Consider the following 15,956-nt stretch of genomic DNA (forward strand, 5'->3'; position numbering starts at 1 on the left):
CCGGAGGGAGCCGGGGCATCGCCTGCGCCTGCGCACTGCTGGCATCCGCGACTTTTCTCACGCCGCCCGCCCCGCGCCCGCGGGAGCTTTGTGGCGCCGACAGCCCAGTGCTGCCGCGTCACTTCCGGCACCCTCAGGGCAGCCCAGCGCGGCCCCAGCGCGCCCGCGGTCCCGGTCCCAGGCAGGGCCCACCCGGCATGGCCGTGTTCGACACCCCGCAGGCCGCCTTCGGGGCTCTGCGCCCCGCTTGCGTGCAGCTGACGCGGGCGCAGACGGTGGAGAACGTGCGGCAGCTGCAGGCGCACCTGGCCGCGGTGAGCGGCGCGGCCCTGCAGGAGCTGCAGGAGTACGTGCTGTTCCCGCTGCGCTTCGCCCTGCGGGTGCCGGGCCCCAAGCAGGAGCGGCTGGTGCAGAGCCTGGTGCAGTGCATCTCCTCCGTGCTCGCGGCGACGTGCGTGAGGAAGCGGGAGCTGCTGCAGGAGCTCTTCTCCGAGCTCTGCACCTGCCTGGCTCCCCCGCCCAGCTCGGGCAAGCCCGCCCCGCTGTCCGAGGAGCTGAAGCTGGCCGTGATCCAGGCGCTCCACACGCTGATGCATTCGGCTTATGGGGATGTTGTCTTGTCCCTGTACCAACCCTCCACCCTCCCGCTCTTGGGATTTGCAGTGTCTTTGCTTCTGGGCCTTGCAGAGCAAGAAAAAGCAAAGCAAATCAAGATCTCTGCTTTGGAGTGCTTACAGGTCCTGGTTCTGCAGTGTGACTGCCAGGAGCACCGACACCTGGATGAAGAGGAGGCACAGCAATGTGGGGATTTGTTTGCTTCTTTTCTGCCTGGGATTTCCATTACGCTGTCTCGGGTTATTACTGGAGACATCAAACAAGGTCACAAAACCACCGTTTCTGCCATCAGACTCTTCTATCTGATTGTTGGCTGGGTAATGTCCGATGCACAGCTAGCCAGAATCCCAAAGAGTAAGGAAAAGCTGCCAGTGGAACAAAGCAGAGTATCAGAGCTAATGGTCCACAGAGGACCTGACTGGAGTAAAAGTACTGCTCAAAAACTCTCTCTCCTCCTGCATAAAGTGGTTGAATCTTCTTCAGTTCACCCTCACTGGAAGGTGAGACTGGAGCTGGTGGAACTGGTCTACCACTTACTGAGTAACTGCAGTCAGTCACTGGTGGACTCATTCAGTCACCTCTTAAAGGCCTTGGTTGGGCTGGTTAACGATGAAAACAGCGAAGTCCAGAGCAGGTGTAACGAGGTTCTGCGAGGCATCGCAGAGCAGAGGATCGTGGTGCAGAACAGGGCTCTTGCTGACGTCCTCTCCGAGAACCTCCATTCCCTGGCCACAGCCCTTCCTCGCCTGATGAACTCCCAGGATGACACGGGCAAGGTCTCCACACTGAGCTTGTTGCTGGGCTACCTGAAGCTGCTGGGCCCCAAGATCAACATCGTCCTCAACTCCGCGTCCCACCTGCAGCGTCTGTCCAAGGCGCTGGTGCAGGTCCTGGAGCTGGATGTGACGGATGTGAAGATCGTGGAGGAGCGGCGCTGGGGGCCGCCGGGCTCCTGGCAGCAGGGTGTGCAGAGGGGCAGGCACCAGAAGAAATACTTCCGCTTCTTCACGGAGGAGAGAGTTTTCCAGCTCCTTCAGCAAGTGTGCCGTGTTCTTGGCTACTATGGGAACCTCTACTTGCTGGTGGATCACTTCATGGGGCTGTACAGTGAGTCTGTCCTGTACCGAAAGCAGGCAGCCATGGTCCTCAACGAGCTGGTCATGGGAGCTGCCGGGCTGGGAGTGGATGTCCTGCAGGAGAGGGAAGTCCCACCGAGCATGGATGATCTCAAAGGGTCCATAACGTCCATTCTGGATGAGTACACTGACCAGGTGAACTGGTATTTGATCACCAGCATTGACACAGAAGAAGCCAGCCCTGAGCACTCTGTGCAGCACTCAGGACTCGCTGCCCGTCCGGGAGGTCCGTGCAGCACCGTCCTCCTTCCATGCCCAGAGCCCCAGGTCACGACCCGCTCCATGAACAGCAACATCTGGCAGATCTGCATCCAGTTGGAGGGCGTTGGCTGCTTTGCTGCCGTCCTTGGGAAGGAATTCCGGCTGCTGCTGCTGTCAGCTCTGTACCCTGTGCTGGAAAAGGCTGGAGACAGGACTCTGCTCATCAGTGAGACGGCACTGGGGACACTGGCAGACATATGCGAGGCCTGCAGTTATGACTCGGTGCAGTGTTTGATTAATGAGAATTCTGACTATCTGGTGAACGGGATTTCCCTGAATTTGCGCCAGCTGGCACATCAGTCACATGCTTCCCAGGTCCTGGACACAATGCTGAGACATTCAGATGCAAGCCTGCTGCCACTGGTAGAAGACATTATCCAGGATGTCCTGTCTGCACTAGATCAGTCTTACAACAACCAGGCTTCCACTTTCCTCAGGGTCCTCCACTCAGTCATGACAGCTCTAGGTACCAAAATGATGTTCACTTTGTGTAGCTCAGCCTTGCTGTCACTGAGGGTGCTTATCTTGGACCTTTCCACTTGCTGTGGGAAGTTTCATGAAGCCAAGGTGCTGTAGAATGATGGCAATTGTGCTTTGCTTGGTGGCCAGTGCTCAAGCAAAGATCACCAGTAGCTTCCTCTCTCCAGTTTCTGTCTGGCCTAGCAGCCTTGCAGGAATGTGGCCTTTTGTGGCTGAGAAAGGAAGGATTCACTGCTCCCATAAGTGTCTTGTAGGAGTACCTGGAGTGTATTGCTTTTTGGTTTTAATGTTCCCATACCATCAGGGAGGTGACGGGGATGTGACAGCAGGTGCCTGTATCTGTAGTGCTGTCCCATGAGACACGAGATCCAAGCTCTTCTCTCAAGGAATCATGGCACCTTGATGACTTGCAGGAGGGGATCGTGGCTGTTCAGTGACGTGTTGGTTCCTCTTTTGCAGTCCGGTGGTTTGGAATGTGCAGCACTGAGGAACACCAGCAAAGGCAGACTGACAAGGGGCAGAGCAGGACTCAGTCCCAGAGGCAGCACGAGGTGACAATGACAAGGCAAGAAGTGGAACAATTCTTCCTTGACTACGTGAGCCAGAAGCAGATCGCAGAGGGTGATGTTCCTGACACGGGGGAGGAGGAAGCAGGTCAGTACTGTGTGTGGCTGGAGAGGAGCACGTTCAGCTTGCAGAGAGACCACGACCTCCGAGGTGTCCCTTTGTCACATCCAGGACCTGGGACCCAGCTGACAGTCTCAGGTCTACTTTGAGATGATCTTGGTTCATGTAAGGTGCTGCTGGGTGTTCTTGCTTTGTTCTTTATGAGGATGGGAGCAAAATGTTTGCAGATCAAGGCTTCTCTAGCTCTAAGACACGAGCACACTGATTTTCCTTACCTCATAACAGGTCATTTGGGTTCAGTGCCAGAAGTTTCCTCTTTCCAGGATCCTACTGCATTTTCCTTCTCATGTTCCTTTGGGAACCCCTGTGCCATTTTCTCCCGGCTAATGATGCCACCGCTCCCTTCTCACTTGGCCTGGGCAGGCACTGCAGACATTCATATGGGGAACTTTTTTGTCTTTGCTGGGCTGTGCTGCAATCCTGACCTTTAAATACTTCATCTTTAAATATCCAGGCTTTTCATTTTTAATAAAAATCAATGGGAAGTAAGTCCATTGTGAGAAGAAACTGCAAATGTCAGACCAACTGCATTGTCCCGTAAAGCAAGCGAACCTTCCCTAGCCCCAACCCTCTTATCTGAACCTGACGCTACCTCACAGAACTCAAGCATAGGCTTGACTGTGTCTAATTACACTAAAAAATGCCCAAGGCCTCACTCAGGAATTTTCAGAGTAGTTGTAGGCGGGTACTGCGATCTCCCAGAGCTCCCAAGTCATTTTCGTAGCTTCAGGACTGGTTTTGTCTTCCAGATGAGGTTCCCCCTCTTGCTAAGGCAGAGCCCAACAACTGTGACACTGACGGAGAAGCTCCACTGCCGATCCACGCTCAGCTGGCCAGGGATGTGATGGAGAGGTGCATCCACTTGCTGTCTGATGGGAGCCTCCGAGTGCGGCTGAAGGTCGGTACTCGCTGGCTCTGAGGGGACAGATGGTGCCCACGAAGGGGCTGGTAGCTCGTCAGCATGTGCACCGTGCACGTTGGGCTCCCTGCCATCCCCAGGTTCGTGCTGCCATATGCTCGAGCAGGACAGATCCTCCAAGCCTGGGCAACAGAAAGGGAGACAGTTTTCTGGGAGCGGTTTGGGTTAGGAATGGCAGCCAAGCTGAACAGAATCTTGAGGGGGGCTTTGTGTTATGTGCTTTCCCTTGATGCTCGTGACAGTTAAAGTCTTGTGCCTCAGCCTTTGGTGGAAGAAGCAGAAGCATCTTTCTTCCATCTGGGCCTCCCATCCCCCTTCCTCAGGCTGCAGTGCACAGGCTGATGAATGTTTTTGAAGTTGCTGGGGTGATGATAAGCAGGACTAAAAGCCTGGCTTTTTTGTAATTATGAAAATCCTTTGAAGGTGGCCTCCTTTTAAAGTGCAAACTGAGACAGAAAATGCAGCAGTGAGGCATAACCCAGATTCTCAGCCCAGCAGCCCCAGCTCTGCCAGGTGATCCTGCTGCCCCCACGGGATCTGAATGTGCAGTTCAGCCTGTGGGATCAGTCCAGGAATCCTGCCCTGCTCCCAGCCCAACTCTGTACTCAGCACAAGTTATATCACTGCAGTACTTGTCCCTTCCAAACAGGCCTGTGCTCTGAGCACTGTTCACTTGTCCCAGTTCCTGCTGCAGTAAAACCGCACCCTTTGCTATTCAAACCCTGCCGGCTTCCCAGTGGGATGCTGGGATCCACCTGAATGCCTGGCACTGCAGCACTCAGAGTCTGTTCCCTCCCCTCCTGCCCAGGTCCTGGACGTGCTGGAGCTCTGTGTAACTGTGCTGCATCCTCATGGAAACCATCTGCTTCCCATGGCTCACCGTGTCTGGCCAGCTCTCGTCACCCGGCTGATTAATGATGACCCTCTGGCAGTGCTCAGAGCCTTCAAGGTATGGCAGCGACTGCCAGCAGCCTTCAGGCTGGGGCTTGGAAGGGAAGTGGCTTGAGCAGTGCTGCAGCTCTGGAGAGGAGCCCCAAGCTTGTGCAGCAATGTTTAAATGGGGTTTGGAGCATGGGATCACTGCCCTGCGGTGGGTGGGCTTGTACCACTCCCACTGCAGCTGGTCCACGGGTGAACCATTGGCACTGTTCCTGGGGGAAGCAGCAATGCTGGTGGTTGTTGCAGGGACAAACAGAACTGTTCTACAGCCTGAGCAGCTGTCAGAGGCACTGTACAGTGCCTTGATGGAGCCACAGTCCCAGCACCCTCTTTGGAGGTCTCAGGCTGAAGATAAGGGAATATTTCATGACTGAGGAATTGGCAGGGCAGGGGAGAGGTTAAACAAAGACTTGACATTATTAAAGAGCTCCTGACCTTGTCAGCCGGCTACAGTCTCCTCCTGAGTCACAGGATGGCCAGTAAAGCACGTTTCCAGAGGTTGCAAGCCCCAGGGTTTCACAGGGATTCATCTGCTGGGCAGAATGAGATTCATTTTAGAATCCTTCAGTGTGAATAAAGAGAGTTTTGATTGCTCAGATTCAAGAAGCCATGCACTAGAATTTTAGAGTGGCCATATCTGTCATGTGCCTGCCCTCAAAGAAGAGAGAGATTTGCTATACAAAAACTAATTAACTCTTGAAAAGTTCAAGTGATCATTACAATTAGCCACCCAGCTTGGGTTTTGTGTTATGAATTCCCCTCGGAGTGTCTTTCTGCCTAAATTCCAAGACAAGTGTCTTATCAGTGTAAGGCAAACACAACGTAACCAGCATCTCAGTCCTGCACACCGAGACCACCATCTCAGTAATAGTTTCAAGAGAAATCAGCATTCTGGCCCCACGGATCCCCTTTTGTTTTTACATGCATTTAGGGCCATTCTCTACCCAGTTTGGGGTTGATCCTGGGCACACACCAGTAGTGCTGGGTGCCCTGTGCTGTGGCCAATTGGCCTTTCTGCTCCCTTAGGTGCTTGGAAAGATGGGCTGTCTGCACCACGAAGGGGATTTAATGGTATGATGATATTTAATGGCATTTTCCATCAGAGGCTCCTCCAGTAATTTTGAGTAAGACTGCACAGCTGCTCTTACCTTTACTGTGCTAATGAGAGAAGGGCAGCCCAGGAGGTCAGACAGGTGAACACTGCAGAGCAGGGTGCAGCTCACTCAGCCTCTCAAACATTCACCTTCTGCTTATTATGGGGAAACTGGAGCAGATGTGGTCACATTGCTCTCACTTGCAAAAAAAGTTCTCCAGGAAGAATGAATGCCTGAACCCCCTGAGCTGGCATGGATCACTGAGCTCCTCCCAGGCCCGTGTGTACACTGCACCCCTGTAACTGATGTCTCCCTTAGGTGCTGTGTACCTTGGCTCAGACATGTGGGGACTTCCTGAGGCAGAGGTTTTCCAAAGACGTCCTGCCCAAGCTGACCAGTTCCCTCTTCAGCCAGGCCCCAGCAAGTGCCAGAGCCGGGCCCGTGTACAGCCACACACTCGCCTTCAAGCTGCAGCTGGCTGTGCTGCAGGGCCTGGGCTCTCTCTGCGAGAGGCTGGACATGGGTGAGTACCAGGGCAAGCACAGGTTGTATGGATCTCTGCCAGCCTTGCCTCTTCTTTCATCTCAACTTGCTGCATTCTCCTCCTGCTGCCCCAGGGGATTGATTTCCTGATCTTCTCCAGCCTGAGTCTGTCCTCTTGGGAGCTCTGTAAAGAGGTGCTGGGTGCACTTCACTCCCCAGGAGACAAATGGGAGAGAAGGTTCCCAGCACGTGGAAAATCTGACTGCTCATCCCACCTGTGCATGGGAAGTGGGTATGCAGTGGAGTGTCTGGGTTGCTGTTGGGCCATGCTTTGTTCTTACCTGACAAACTGGAGCCCAGATAAGAGTTCTGACTAGCTCGACTGGTTCCATTTTGGGGCATCTCTCTGGGTGACCCTTTAAATCCAGCACATCACACTCTTCCACTGAATGAAACTCTCAGAAATTCATCAGAGTTAAATTTCTGGAGCTGACTTTGATGAGGGAGAAGGTTTGCTGGCAAGTTGCTCTTTTCCTCTCAGTGCCCTTGATTGCTTTCCTGGCTTTGCAGCAAGATGCTTAAGAGGCAAGGTCAGAAGAGTTCCAGGTCAGACAGCTCAAAGGCTCAGAAGCCTCTTGCTGCCAATTTGGAGCTGATTCCATTAGGCAGCAGCCGCTGAGGAGGTCACCTCCTACCCTTCTTTCCTGTTCCATTTCTGCAGGCGAGAGTGACCTGAATAAAGTGGCAGATGCCTGCCTGATTTACCTCAGCGCCAAGCAACCCGTGAAACTGCAGGAAGCTGCCCAGAGGTAATGTCTCTCAAATACAGGTGTGTTGGGTGTACAGATAATGGGGAACAGAGGGAGCATGGTGATCCCATTCCTTTTGCACCTTTCTTGTTCTTTCCTCTGGCATGCTTGAGTCCTGTACAATGGGGTCTCTCATGGAAGTTTTCAGTGGTGAAGTATCATTTACTCCCTATAAATGAGCTAGAGAGGTCAGCTGTCAGCTTGGTCAGAAGTTACAGTTGACTTTCAGGTGACCTTGCAGTGCATTTGGGGACAGAGGGGAAGATTTGCTACTTGCTTTCTTCCTAACCCCCTCCTATGCCCGAATATTTGGGGCTCTTGGCCCACTGGTAGCATCAAACTGCAGAGGAAAGACAGCTATGGAAGGGGATGTGCCAGGCATTCCCTTGTATTTTATCACTTAATACCTTCTGCAGGCTGGGGGATTTACTTCTGTTATCCTTCCATTTTCCCTTGGCTCCTGTCATCACACCAACCCAGGCTCTGCCAGGTAAACTGGAGTTTGTTTGGGAAGCTGTCAGTCTTGGCACCACTGTTGCTCTGAGAAGGCCGGGAGAGTCTGAAAGAGCACAAACAGTTTAGGTGAACACACACCAGCTCTATAAAGTGTTGACAGACGTATTTTGCTGCTTGGTATACAAAATCCTGCTCAGCATGTTCCTGCTGTCAGGATAAGAAATCACTATTGTCATATGTTGTCACCTGGAACCAAGGCCAGAGATTTCAGGAGACAAAACGAGTCCAGTTAACAGAACACAGGACATAAATCACAAAGTCGGGCCCCTCTGCTGAAGGACGGGGGTGAAAGCCAGCCCCCCTCTTCCTGTGTGGCCAGCCCTGCCCTCCCCTGAGGGGAGGGGAAGCCAGCAGGTTCCGCAGGCTCTGCGGCTTTCACATTTCCAGGGCAGGCTGCTGGAAAGGGGAAGCAAAGGGAAGGTCCCTTTCACAAAGCACGGGCTCCCGGGGGCGCAGGGGCTTTGTGTGGCCAGGCAGCAGTTTGGAGCCGAGCACTCTCCGGGGCCGGAGCATCCCTTTGTTTGTATCCCCGCGGGGGTGGGAGGAGGTTTATTTTTACCTCGGAGGCTTTCACGGCAGCACAGCAGGCTCCGGGCGGCGTTTGTTCTGCAGAGGGGCTCTGAGCTGTGGGCGTGCAGACCCTTACGGCAATAAAGCGTCGTCTGTGCCGGCAGTGCTGGGTGGAAAGCAGAGCGCCAGGATTCATCTAGATATTTGGAATCTGAAGCTTTTAAATCATTAACTAAGCAGCTTGAGAAGCTGTGCAATTTCCCCCCCCCCCTCAGCAGGGGTGGAGGGAATACAAAATGAGCCCTTTTAGAAGCTGCACGCTGTAGCGAGCTCACTTGTTGGAGGAAAAGGGCAGCAAAGTTCAGGGCAAGTAGAGTTTTTCTCCTGTATGTTATTTTTATTCCATTTAAAGGGGAAAATGCCATATGTTTTGCTCCTCCCCCCACGCCTTTGATGCACCATACATCACATTTGTCACTGAACCAAGCTGCTCACAGAAGTCCTTGCTCTCTCCTCTTTAACTCCATTGACTAGACATGTGTATGCACTGAGGCGTGCATTATGACTGGCCTGACAGTAACCATGCACATGGCAGCACTTGGGGGCTTCTTTTGGGGTTTATTTTTTTAGTTTAGTCTTGTGTGATCCCTGCTCTTGGAGCCTGGATGGATCAGAGTTAATGGTATCACACTCACTTTTAACTATAGTACTCTAATACAAGGTTTCAGCTTGGAAAAGTCAAAATTAGTTTGCACCATAACAATCAGCTCCAGCACCTGGATAAAAATCACCTCTCAGCCACGCTTCAGTTTCCATTCTCCAGCTGCTGAACCACCCCATTGCTGTTAAGTTCTAGCCCTTCTCCTTCCTCTACATGTGCCTGAAAGTAATCCTGCAAACTGACACAGGCTGTCACACATAAGGCCCTTTCCTTCTAGGCAAGGGCAACGTTATCAGCCTGATACATGAGAAATTCTGCATTTTAAATGCTTCTAAAAACAGATAGACCAGAACTAATCTTAGCCCCAGCCTGAGTGCCAGCATACGTCACATAACTCAGCTTTATCACTGCAGAAATCATATGAGGTAAAAGGATGTTTGGAATCAGCTTGCCATGGTGATTTACACTAACTGGCCTTTGCTCAGCTCTTTGGATTCTTATTCAACTGGTGGGTTGTGACCTGTCAAGAACAAGGTCAGGACTCAGTCAGTTGGAGCTCCAAACACCCTGCACTGTCTCTCTGAGGATTTTGTAGGCATGCAATGGGCTGAGCAGGAATTTTTGGCCAGGGTGCTAGAGCCACAGTAAAAAAGATGGGGGGAAGGAAAAAAAGAGTTTGGCTGTCATCCATGGATGTTATTGTGCCCCAAGGAGGCTGCTTAATCCCATTTATGAGACCCTGTAGTTTTATTAGATGAAGCAGTGGGAGTAAGTGATTTTTTGTAACTGCAGCTTCATGCAATACTCAACAGGCAAGAATAGATGCTGGGAAAAAAAGAACTCCAGCATGTCTGAGAAAGAAAAAATGGGACAATAACAATAGGTTTTACTAGAATATGACTGCTGGGGCTATTCCAGGAGAGTATTATCCAAAGCTTTTTTAAAAAAACCAACCAAACAACAAACAAAAAACCAAATGCAGAATCCCCAGTGAGACCAAACCTAGTGAAGAACAGTTTGGGAATTCCAGGGGGCACTAGATAAGTCTTTGCCTTCACTGAAGATGAACCAGTGCAAAGGGTGGGTGAAGTGCCCAGAAACACTTGAGCAGCAAAAGGGAGTTTGTGGGACCTGAGCACTGGGAACAAGGTCAAGGGAGCTGGTGAAAGTTCCAGTATGTAAATTTAAGCTTCTTGTCAATTCATGAAGTTGTGTCATCCCTGACAAGCTTTTCACTCCAGGAAATGAAACCTTGAAGGAAAAGAGATTAAGAAATTGCCATTGGCCTCTGTCAAGACTGACAGGTAGTCTTCCATTCTTTCTGTTTCAAAATTTACACTTAATTCCTACTGAATGTTTGCAGCCTGTGAAGTTTATGTTTGGCCTTTCAGTCAACAGTCTGGATAGGAATGGGGTTTTTCCCTCCCCCTAGATGCAGAAATAATTTTCCCAGTTCTTACTGAAGCCTGTGGTGAGCTGTATCCAGTTAAACATTGAACAGGGATGAAAAGCCAGGAAGCCTTGTCCTTCAGCCAGCCTGGTCACTGTGCTCTGGCTTTGCTTAGAGCTTGGGAAAAGACAAGGCAATGAAATGACCCAGCTGCTCTGTGCTGGTAGAATAAGTTCAGTACACCTGGGACAAATATGAGCTATTTTGGGACCTTTTGAGATACCAAGGTCGATTATGCAGCTTACCTCTTTTGGTTTGGTTGTGTGGTTTGCAGGATGCTGATTGTCAGCTGTCATTCCCAGGCTGGGCTGAAGCACACCAGAACAGCCACCTGCACAAAGCAAAATTCAGTAAAGTGATATTTAAGAAAAAGAAGAAAAAAAGGCAACAATAAAAACCAAACTTGGATTAACCCCAGGATTCTTTGCTATGGAAACAGGTTGCTTGGAAACTACCCCAGAGTTAGTTTGAAAATGTAAAAGTCAAGTTGTTCTTTAAGCTGCAGAGCACTCCGGGCTATCAGAGATAATCACAGCCTCGAGCCATTACGGGCACCAGAGGCAGCAGTGCTCCAAGGACCGGATAATCTCTGAGGGTCGCTCTCCCCCCCGGAGCAGCTGATTGTGGAGAGGTTGGAGAGCAGAGTGCCTGTGCTGTGAGTGTAAGAGCTACAGCTGTGCGTGTGCTGGGGAGCAGCAGCCAGCTGAACAGTGTTCCACATTCCCATATTTACTTCCTAGCTGTTCACCACCTCTGCCCAGTCCTTTCCCAGCTGTAAGGAGTGAGGATTTTCTTTCTACAGCTGCCCACCAGCAGCAGCCCATCATAAACTGGGGGGGAACTTCTGGGACTGGGTGTTTGCTGGCAGACAGAGCTGTATTCTCACACTGGCACAGCCAAGCAAGCACCAGGGACAGGGCTTGGAGAGCTGGAGCCAGGATATCAGTGGTGTGAGCTCTGGACCCTGCCCCTGCCAGCCAGCCTGTGCCTCCCTTGGTTTGGCACAGAGCCGGGCCAGTCCTCCCCTTCCCGTCAGCAGAGCTGCAGGAACAAAGCTGGTGGAGCAAGGAGTCCTGTGAGCTCACCTGCATCTGGCCATCCCATCCCACAGAAAAAAGTCATGTTGTCGAGACAGCTCTTGCCAAGCCCAGCTATCACCGTGGAACACATTCCTGCTGGCTCCTCTGGAGCAGGCAGATAGGCACTGCCTGCACCTTTGGGAGGGGATGCTGCCAACAGCTTCAGTGGTGACATCTCCCCTCCTGCTGTTCTGAGACCTGCACTGAGGGACAGGCAAGGTATAAATGGCAGAGAGGCAAAAGCAACAGCTTTGGTTACTGGTAGAGTAACAAGTCACACATCCACAGGGTTATTGTGAAGAGGAGAGGAAGCTTTCTCGTGCCTTCATCTCTTCTGTGCTCTTTCAAGTTACCCATGGCACCACACTCCCTTTCAGAGGAGAGCTTCTCAAAGGGATTTCTCCCTGCTTTACACAGGAAGCAAGCTCACTTTAGGGATAAAAGTCCTTCAGGGAGAAGTTTGGACAGCAATCAGGTCTGGATTCTGTGTGGCTTTTGTAGCAGGTGATCTTTGCTTTTAGAGAGAGGGGTTCAGTCCTGTACTCCTTGGGGGAGCAGAGACAGACCTACATGATTTCTCTTCCCATTAGCTCACTGAGCGCTGCTGTTCTCCTCATGGCCCCATGATTTCAGTGGAAACTGGACAACTGAGTCTTGTGGCTGGGCTTTACTGGAATCTTGGAAAGCTGTCCTGTAGGTTTGTGGAGTGCTGAGTACCACTGGTGCTCACAGAGCACTCAGCACCAGGCAGGTAGAGGCCTTGCAGGGCTGCCAGGGCAGCCTGCAAATTCCAGTCTAATTTTGTCCATGGCACAGCCAGAGAACTTAATACCCGTTAAGCCCAGTACACCTTCTGAGCATTAAACCCTGACACAGACCTAGCTAAGCCCAAAGGTTACCGCAGGGAGAATTGGCACAAGTGGGTGGGTAAGTGTAGGTCACAGAAATCAGCAGTTTGCTCTTCAGCTCCTCGAGTTTCCTGCTCTCCAGCAGCAGCTGTGTCCCAGCAGCTCAGCTGGAGCCCAGTGTGAAGGGCATGCTGGAAAGGCAAATCCCATCTTAAGGGGGTATTGGAATGCAAAGTTAAAACCATCAACACAGCAGTAAAGCCATGGAGGAAGTCGTGATTCTTCTTTTCCTTCATTCTGTTGTTAACAAAGGTTTTGTTTTGTTTTAAAATCCTGCTTTGTGGAAGGTGCTGTGCAGAAGGAAGAAAATTTGGAGGCAGCTGATAAGGACATGGGATGGAGGGAGACTTCACTTGAGCAAAAAGTCCTCAAATACAGCATTGAGCTTCCCTTGGGGTCCAGCCTGGGCAGCTCTCCCAACATACCCTTGGGTTTCTCACCTCTGAAAGGGGACAGAGACAGAAGCTCAGATGGGTTAACTCCCTTGCTCCCCAAATATCAGAGGGGGTGGTGAACAAAACAGACAGCTTCTTCTAAGATCTCTGCAGCAACTGTTGCCCAAAAGATCCCAGACACGAGCAGCACATGCTGGGGAGGTGACTGCAGGGCTCTGCACGTGGGACAGGCTAGTTTAGAGAGGCTTGTGCCAGCAGCAGCCCACGGTGCCAGGGTCAGTTCTGCACCAGCTGCTTCTTTGATGTCCATAACTGACTGTGGAGCATAGTAAATATTTTCTCCCATGTGCCTGTAGCTGTGAGACACAGAGCTGCCTTCTCTTGGGCACAGGGGCCACTGCACTGGCCTTTGTAATGAGCTGCTGAGACTGTTCAGCTGCCAGAAGTCACCAATATCAGAGTTTTCCTCAGCTCTTCGTGACTCTGTCGAGTGCCAACCAAAAGGCCTTCTCCTTACTCTTCTTTCCTTTCTTCCTTCTGTTTTCCACAGCGTTTTCCTGCACCTGATGCAGGTGGACCCTGACAGCACGTGGCTGCTCCTGAACGAGGTGTGCTGCCCCGGGCCCTGCGAGCCCCCCCACGCCAGCCTGCGGCCGGTGACGCTCGGCGGGATGGGGCGGCCGCGGAACGAGCTCACCGACAACGTGCTGCTCCTGCTGCAGAGGCTGCAGCAGCAGGAGAGCACAGGGCCAGGGGCCAGCACACGGGAGGCATCTCCCCCCTGACAGACCCACACGGCAGCCGGGAGGGGAAAGAGGAACCACCAGGACACGGCTCACCTGGGAAAATGCCGTCATTGAGGCCCCAAGTCTTTCAGGAGCAGAGGAAGGGCTGCCCAGTCCAGGGCACTGGCTGAGACACCTCATGGCAGAAGGTTTGGTTTTTGAAGCACTGTTTGAGGATGAGGGGAGTTCATGACCCTGACTTCTCCTGACTTGTACCTCTCCAGCACCATGTGCAGAGAAAACAGCACATCTGTTTCAAATTCTTCAGTATGAAGAGTGAGTCATCTTCCAGAAATTACTTCCCAATCCTTGATCCTTAGGGGGTGCCACTTCAGCACCCCTCACACCCCTCTGACCTCCTCCCAGCTGTGATGATCCTTCCCATTCTCAGCTGGACAGCAACTGCCAGGTCAAAGCAAAAGCTTTTTCTTGCCTTAACCCTTTCCAAGAAGAGAATGTGGTTTGGGGTGCACTAAAAACCTGTTCTTTTTGAAACCAGTTAGTCTCATACAAAGTTAAAGTGCATTTCCAATAAATTTCTCACCGGTGTTACTGGCAAGAACAGCGTGTCCTCTCGGAAGCATCAGGGCTGCTCCTCACAGCTGCGGTTTGCTGAGACCGGCTGGAGACCGCTGAACGTGCTCTGCTCCCCGTCTCACCATCTGTGAGGTTCTGTAGAGAATCAGCCAGCCCTCATTTACACCTGGGAGTGATTTACGATTTCTCCTGTGCCCAGGTCACCTGGTTCTCTCAGGCCATTTCAAACCCCCCCCCCAAGGAGAATTAGGTGAAATATCTACCTGTTCACAGGCACTGGTCTGCTTGGCTGCTCACAAACCTCACCGACTCCTGGATCCCTCAGCTTCACCCAAGTGGCTCCTGGCAGCAGGCAGCCTCCTAACACATGAAGTTCTATGCAAGGGAAGCAAAAGGATAGATCTTGACTGCAAATTTGGGAGCAAGCTCAGAAACAAACAAAAAACCCAAAGCAATAAATGGATTGTTACATGGAGCAGGCTTTGTGCATCAGTATTGGGGATCCTGGGTGAGCATCCAAAACATGTCTCTGCTCGGGGGGCACACCTGCCTCAGCTGAGATTACCTCCCCTCATCTCCCTGGTTTTATTCAGGCTTTACGCCTAGTTGCTTCTCCAGGGAAAACACAAGTCAGTGGCTTTTTACCCAGTAGGACAGGGCTGCAGGTCAGCTTTATCCTTTTTTAATATCTGTTCAGTGCTTAACGCTGGTTGGGTTCTGTACAAAGGAGCCTTCAGAGCTGGTCTGACAGGGCAGGCAGGGAGGTGAAATACTGCCTTTGGTCTCCAAGCACCCTTGGGGCTGGTGCAGTTTTCTGCGTTGTTGTAGCACTTGATAAAACTCATCCATCAGGTGCAGATGCTGAATCCAGCCTGGCTCTACTCGCCTCTGCAGCAGTTGGGGCTCTGAGGACCCAGCCTGCCCGTGCCAAGGCTCACCATCCTGCAGGACAGGCACAGGATTTGAGGGCAGCACTGTCCCATCACTGCCCAGTGCCCAGGAACCAGCCACATCCCCCAGCCTGGGCTCTGGCACAGCTGACTGCACTGAGACCCCCAGAGAACCGCAGCACCAGTGTCTCCCAGTGCTTTCCCCATGGCCTCAGCGGGTGGGTGTGGGTGGCAGGAGAGGCTGGCCTGCCTGTCACACAGCCACCTGTCATAGCTCATCTCAGCTTCGTTATCGCCCCTGCTTTATTGGAGGCAGAGTAAATTGCTTTTGTCTGAAGCAGGATAATGGCCGGGAGAGAGACTGTGTGGAAATGGCATTTTCATGAGGCTGGTTCCTCCCCAGCAGTGACTTGCATATTTAGCTCAGCCCCTTCACAAGCCCAGGGGCTTCACTGCTAGCACCCTGCTCCCCTGGCTCACCCCATTCCAGCCACTCTCCCTGGGGAGAAGAAGCCAAGAAACCCATGTCCAGCCACCTTCTCCATGCACAAACCTGGATAGGACCATGTGGGACCCCCACACCCAGGGGCACAGTCCCACACACAGCTCCCAGCACCAGGTGCTGCTGGGCCCCACACATAGACCCAGCAGGGTCCTCTCCTCCAACACCTGCTCCCAAGACTTCATATAAGCTCAGCAAAATTAATCTCTTCTAATAAAACCTGTTATTGTTAAAGCTCACCTCCAGGTTTTACAAATCACTAGACTGTGCAGCAATTTGTTTACTCCCCTTTTGAGATGA

At 52.1% G+C, this 15,956-nt stretch overlaps 1 protein-coding gene across 1 annotated transcript; it reads left to right on the forward strand.

The window, feature by feature from the left end:
• Positions 1–183: 183 nt before the first annotated feature.
• Positions 184–14,739, forward strand: TTI1 (TELO2 interacting protein 1). The gene is made up of 7 exons (XM_032704651.1): positions 184–2,478; positions 2,952–3,146; positions 3,929–4,077; positions 4,907–5,047; positions 6,450–6,654; positions 7,336–7,423; positions 13,493–14,739. Exons 1-7 carry the CDS (start codon positions 198–200, stop codon positions 13,725–13,727), a joined length of 3,294 nt encoding a protein of 1,097 aa, XP_032560542.1. The 5' UTR covers positions 184–197; the 3' UTR covers positions 13,728–14,739.
• The last annotated feature ends 1,217 nt before the right edge of the window (positions 14,740–15,956 follow it).

Source organism: Chiroxiphia lanceolata, chromosome 17 (genome assembly GCF_009829145.1).
Source record: "Chiroxiphia lanceolata isolate bChiLan1 chromosome 17, bChiLan1.pri, whole genome shotgun sequence".
Taxonomy (NCBI): domain Eukaryota; kingdom Metazoa; phylum Chordata; class Aves; order Passeriformes; family Pipridae; genus Chiroxiphia; species Chiroxiphia lanceolata.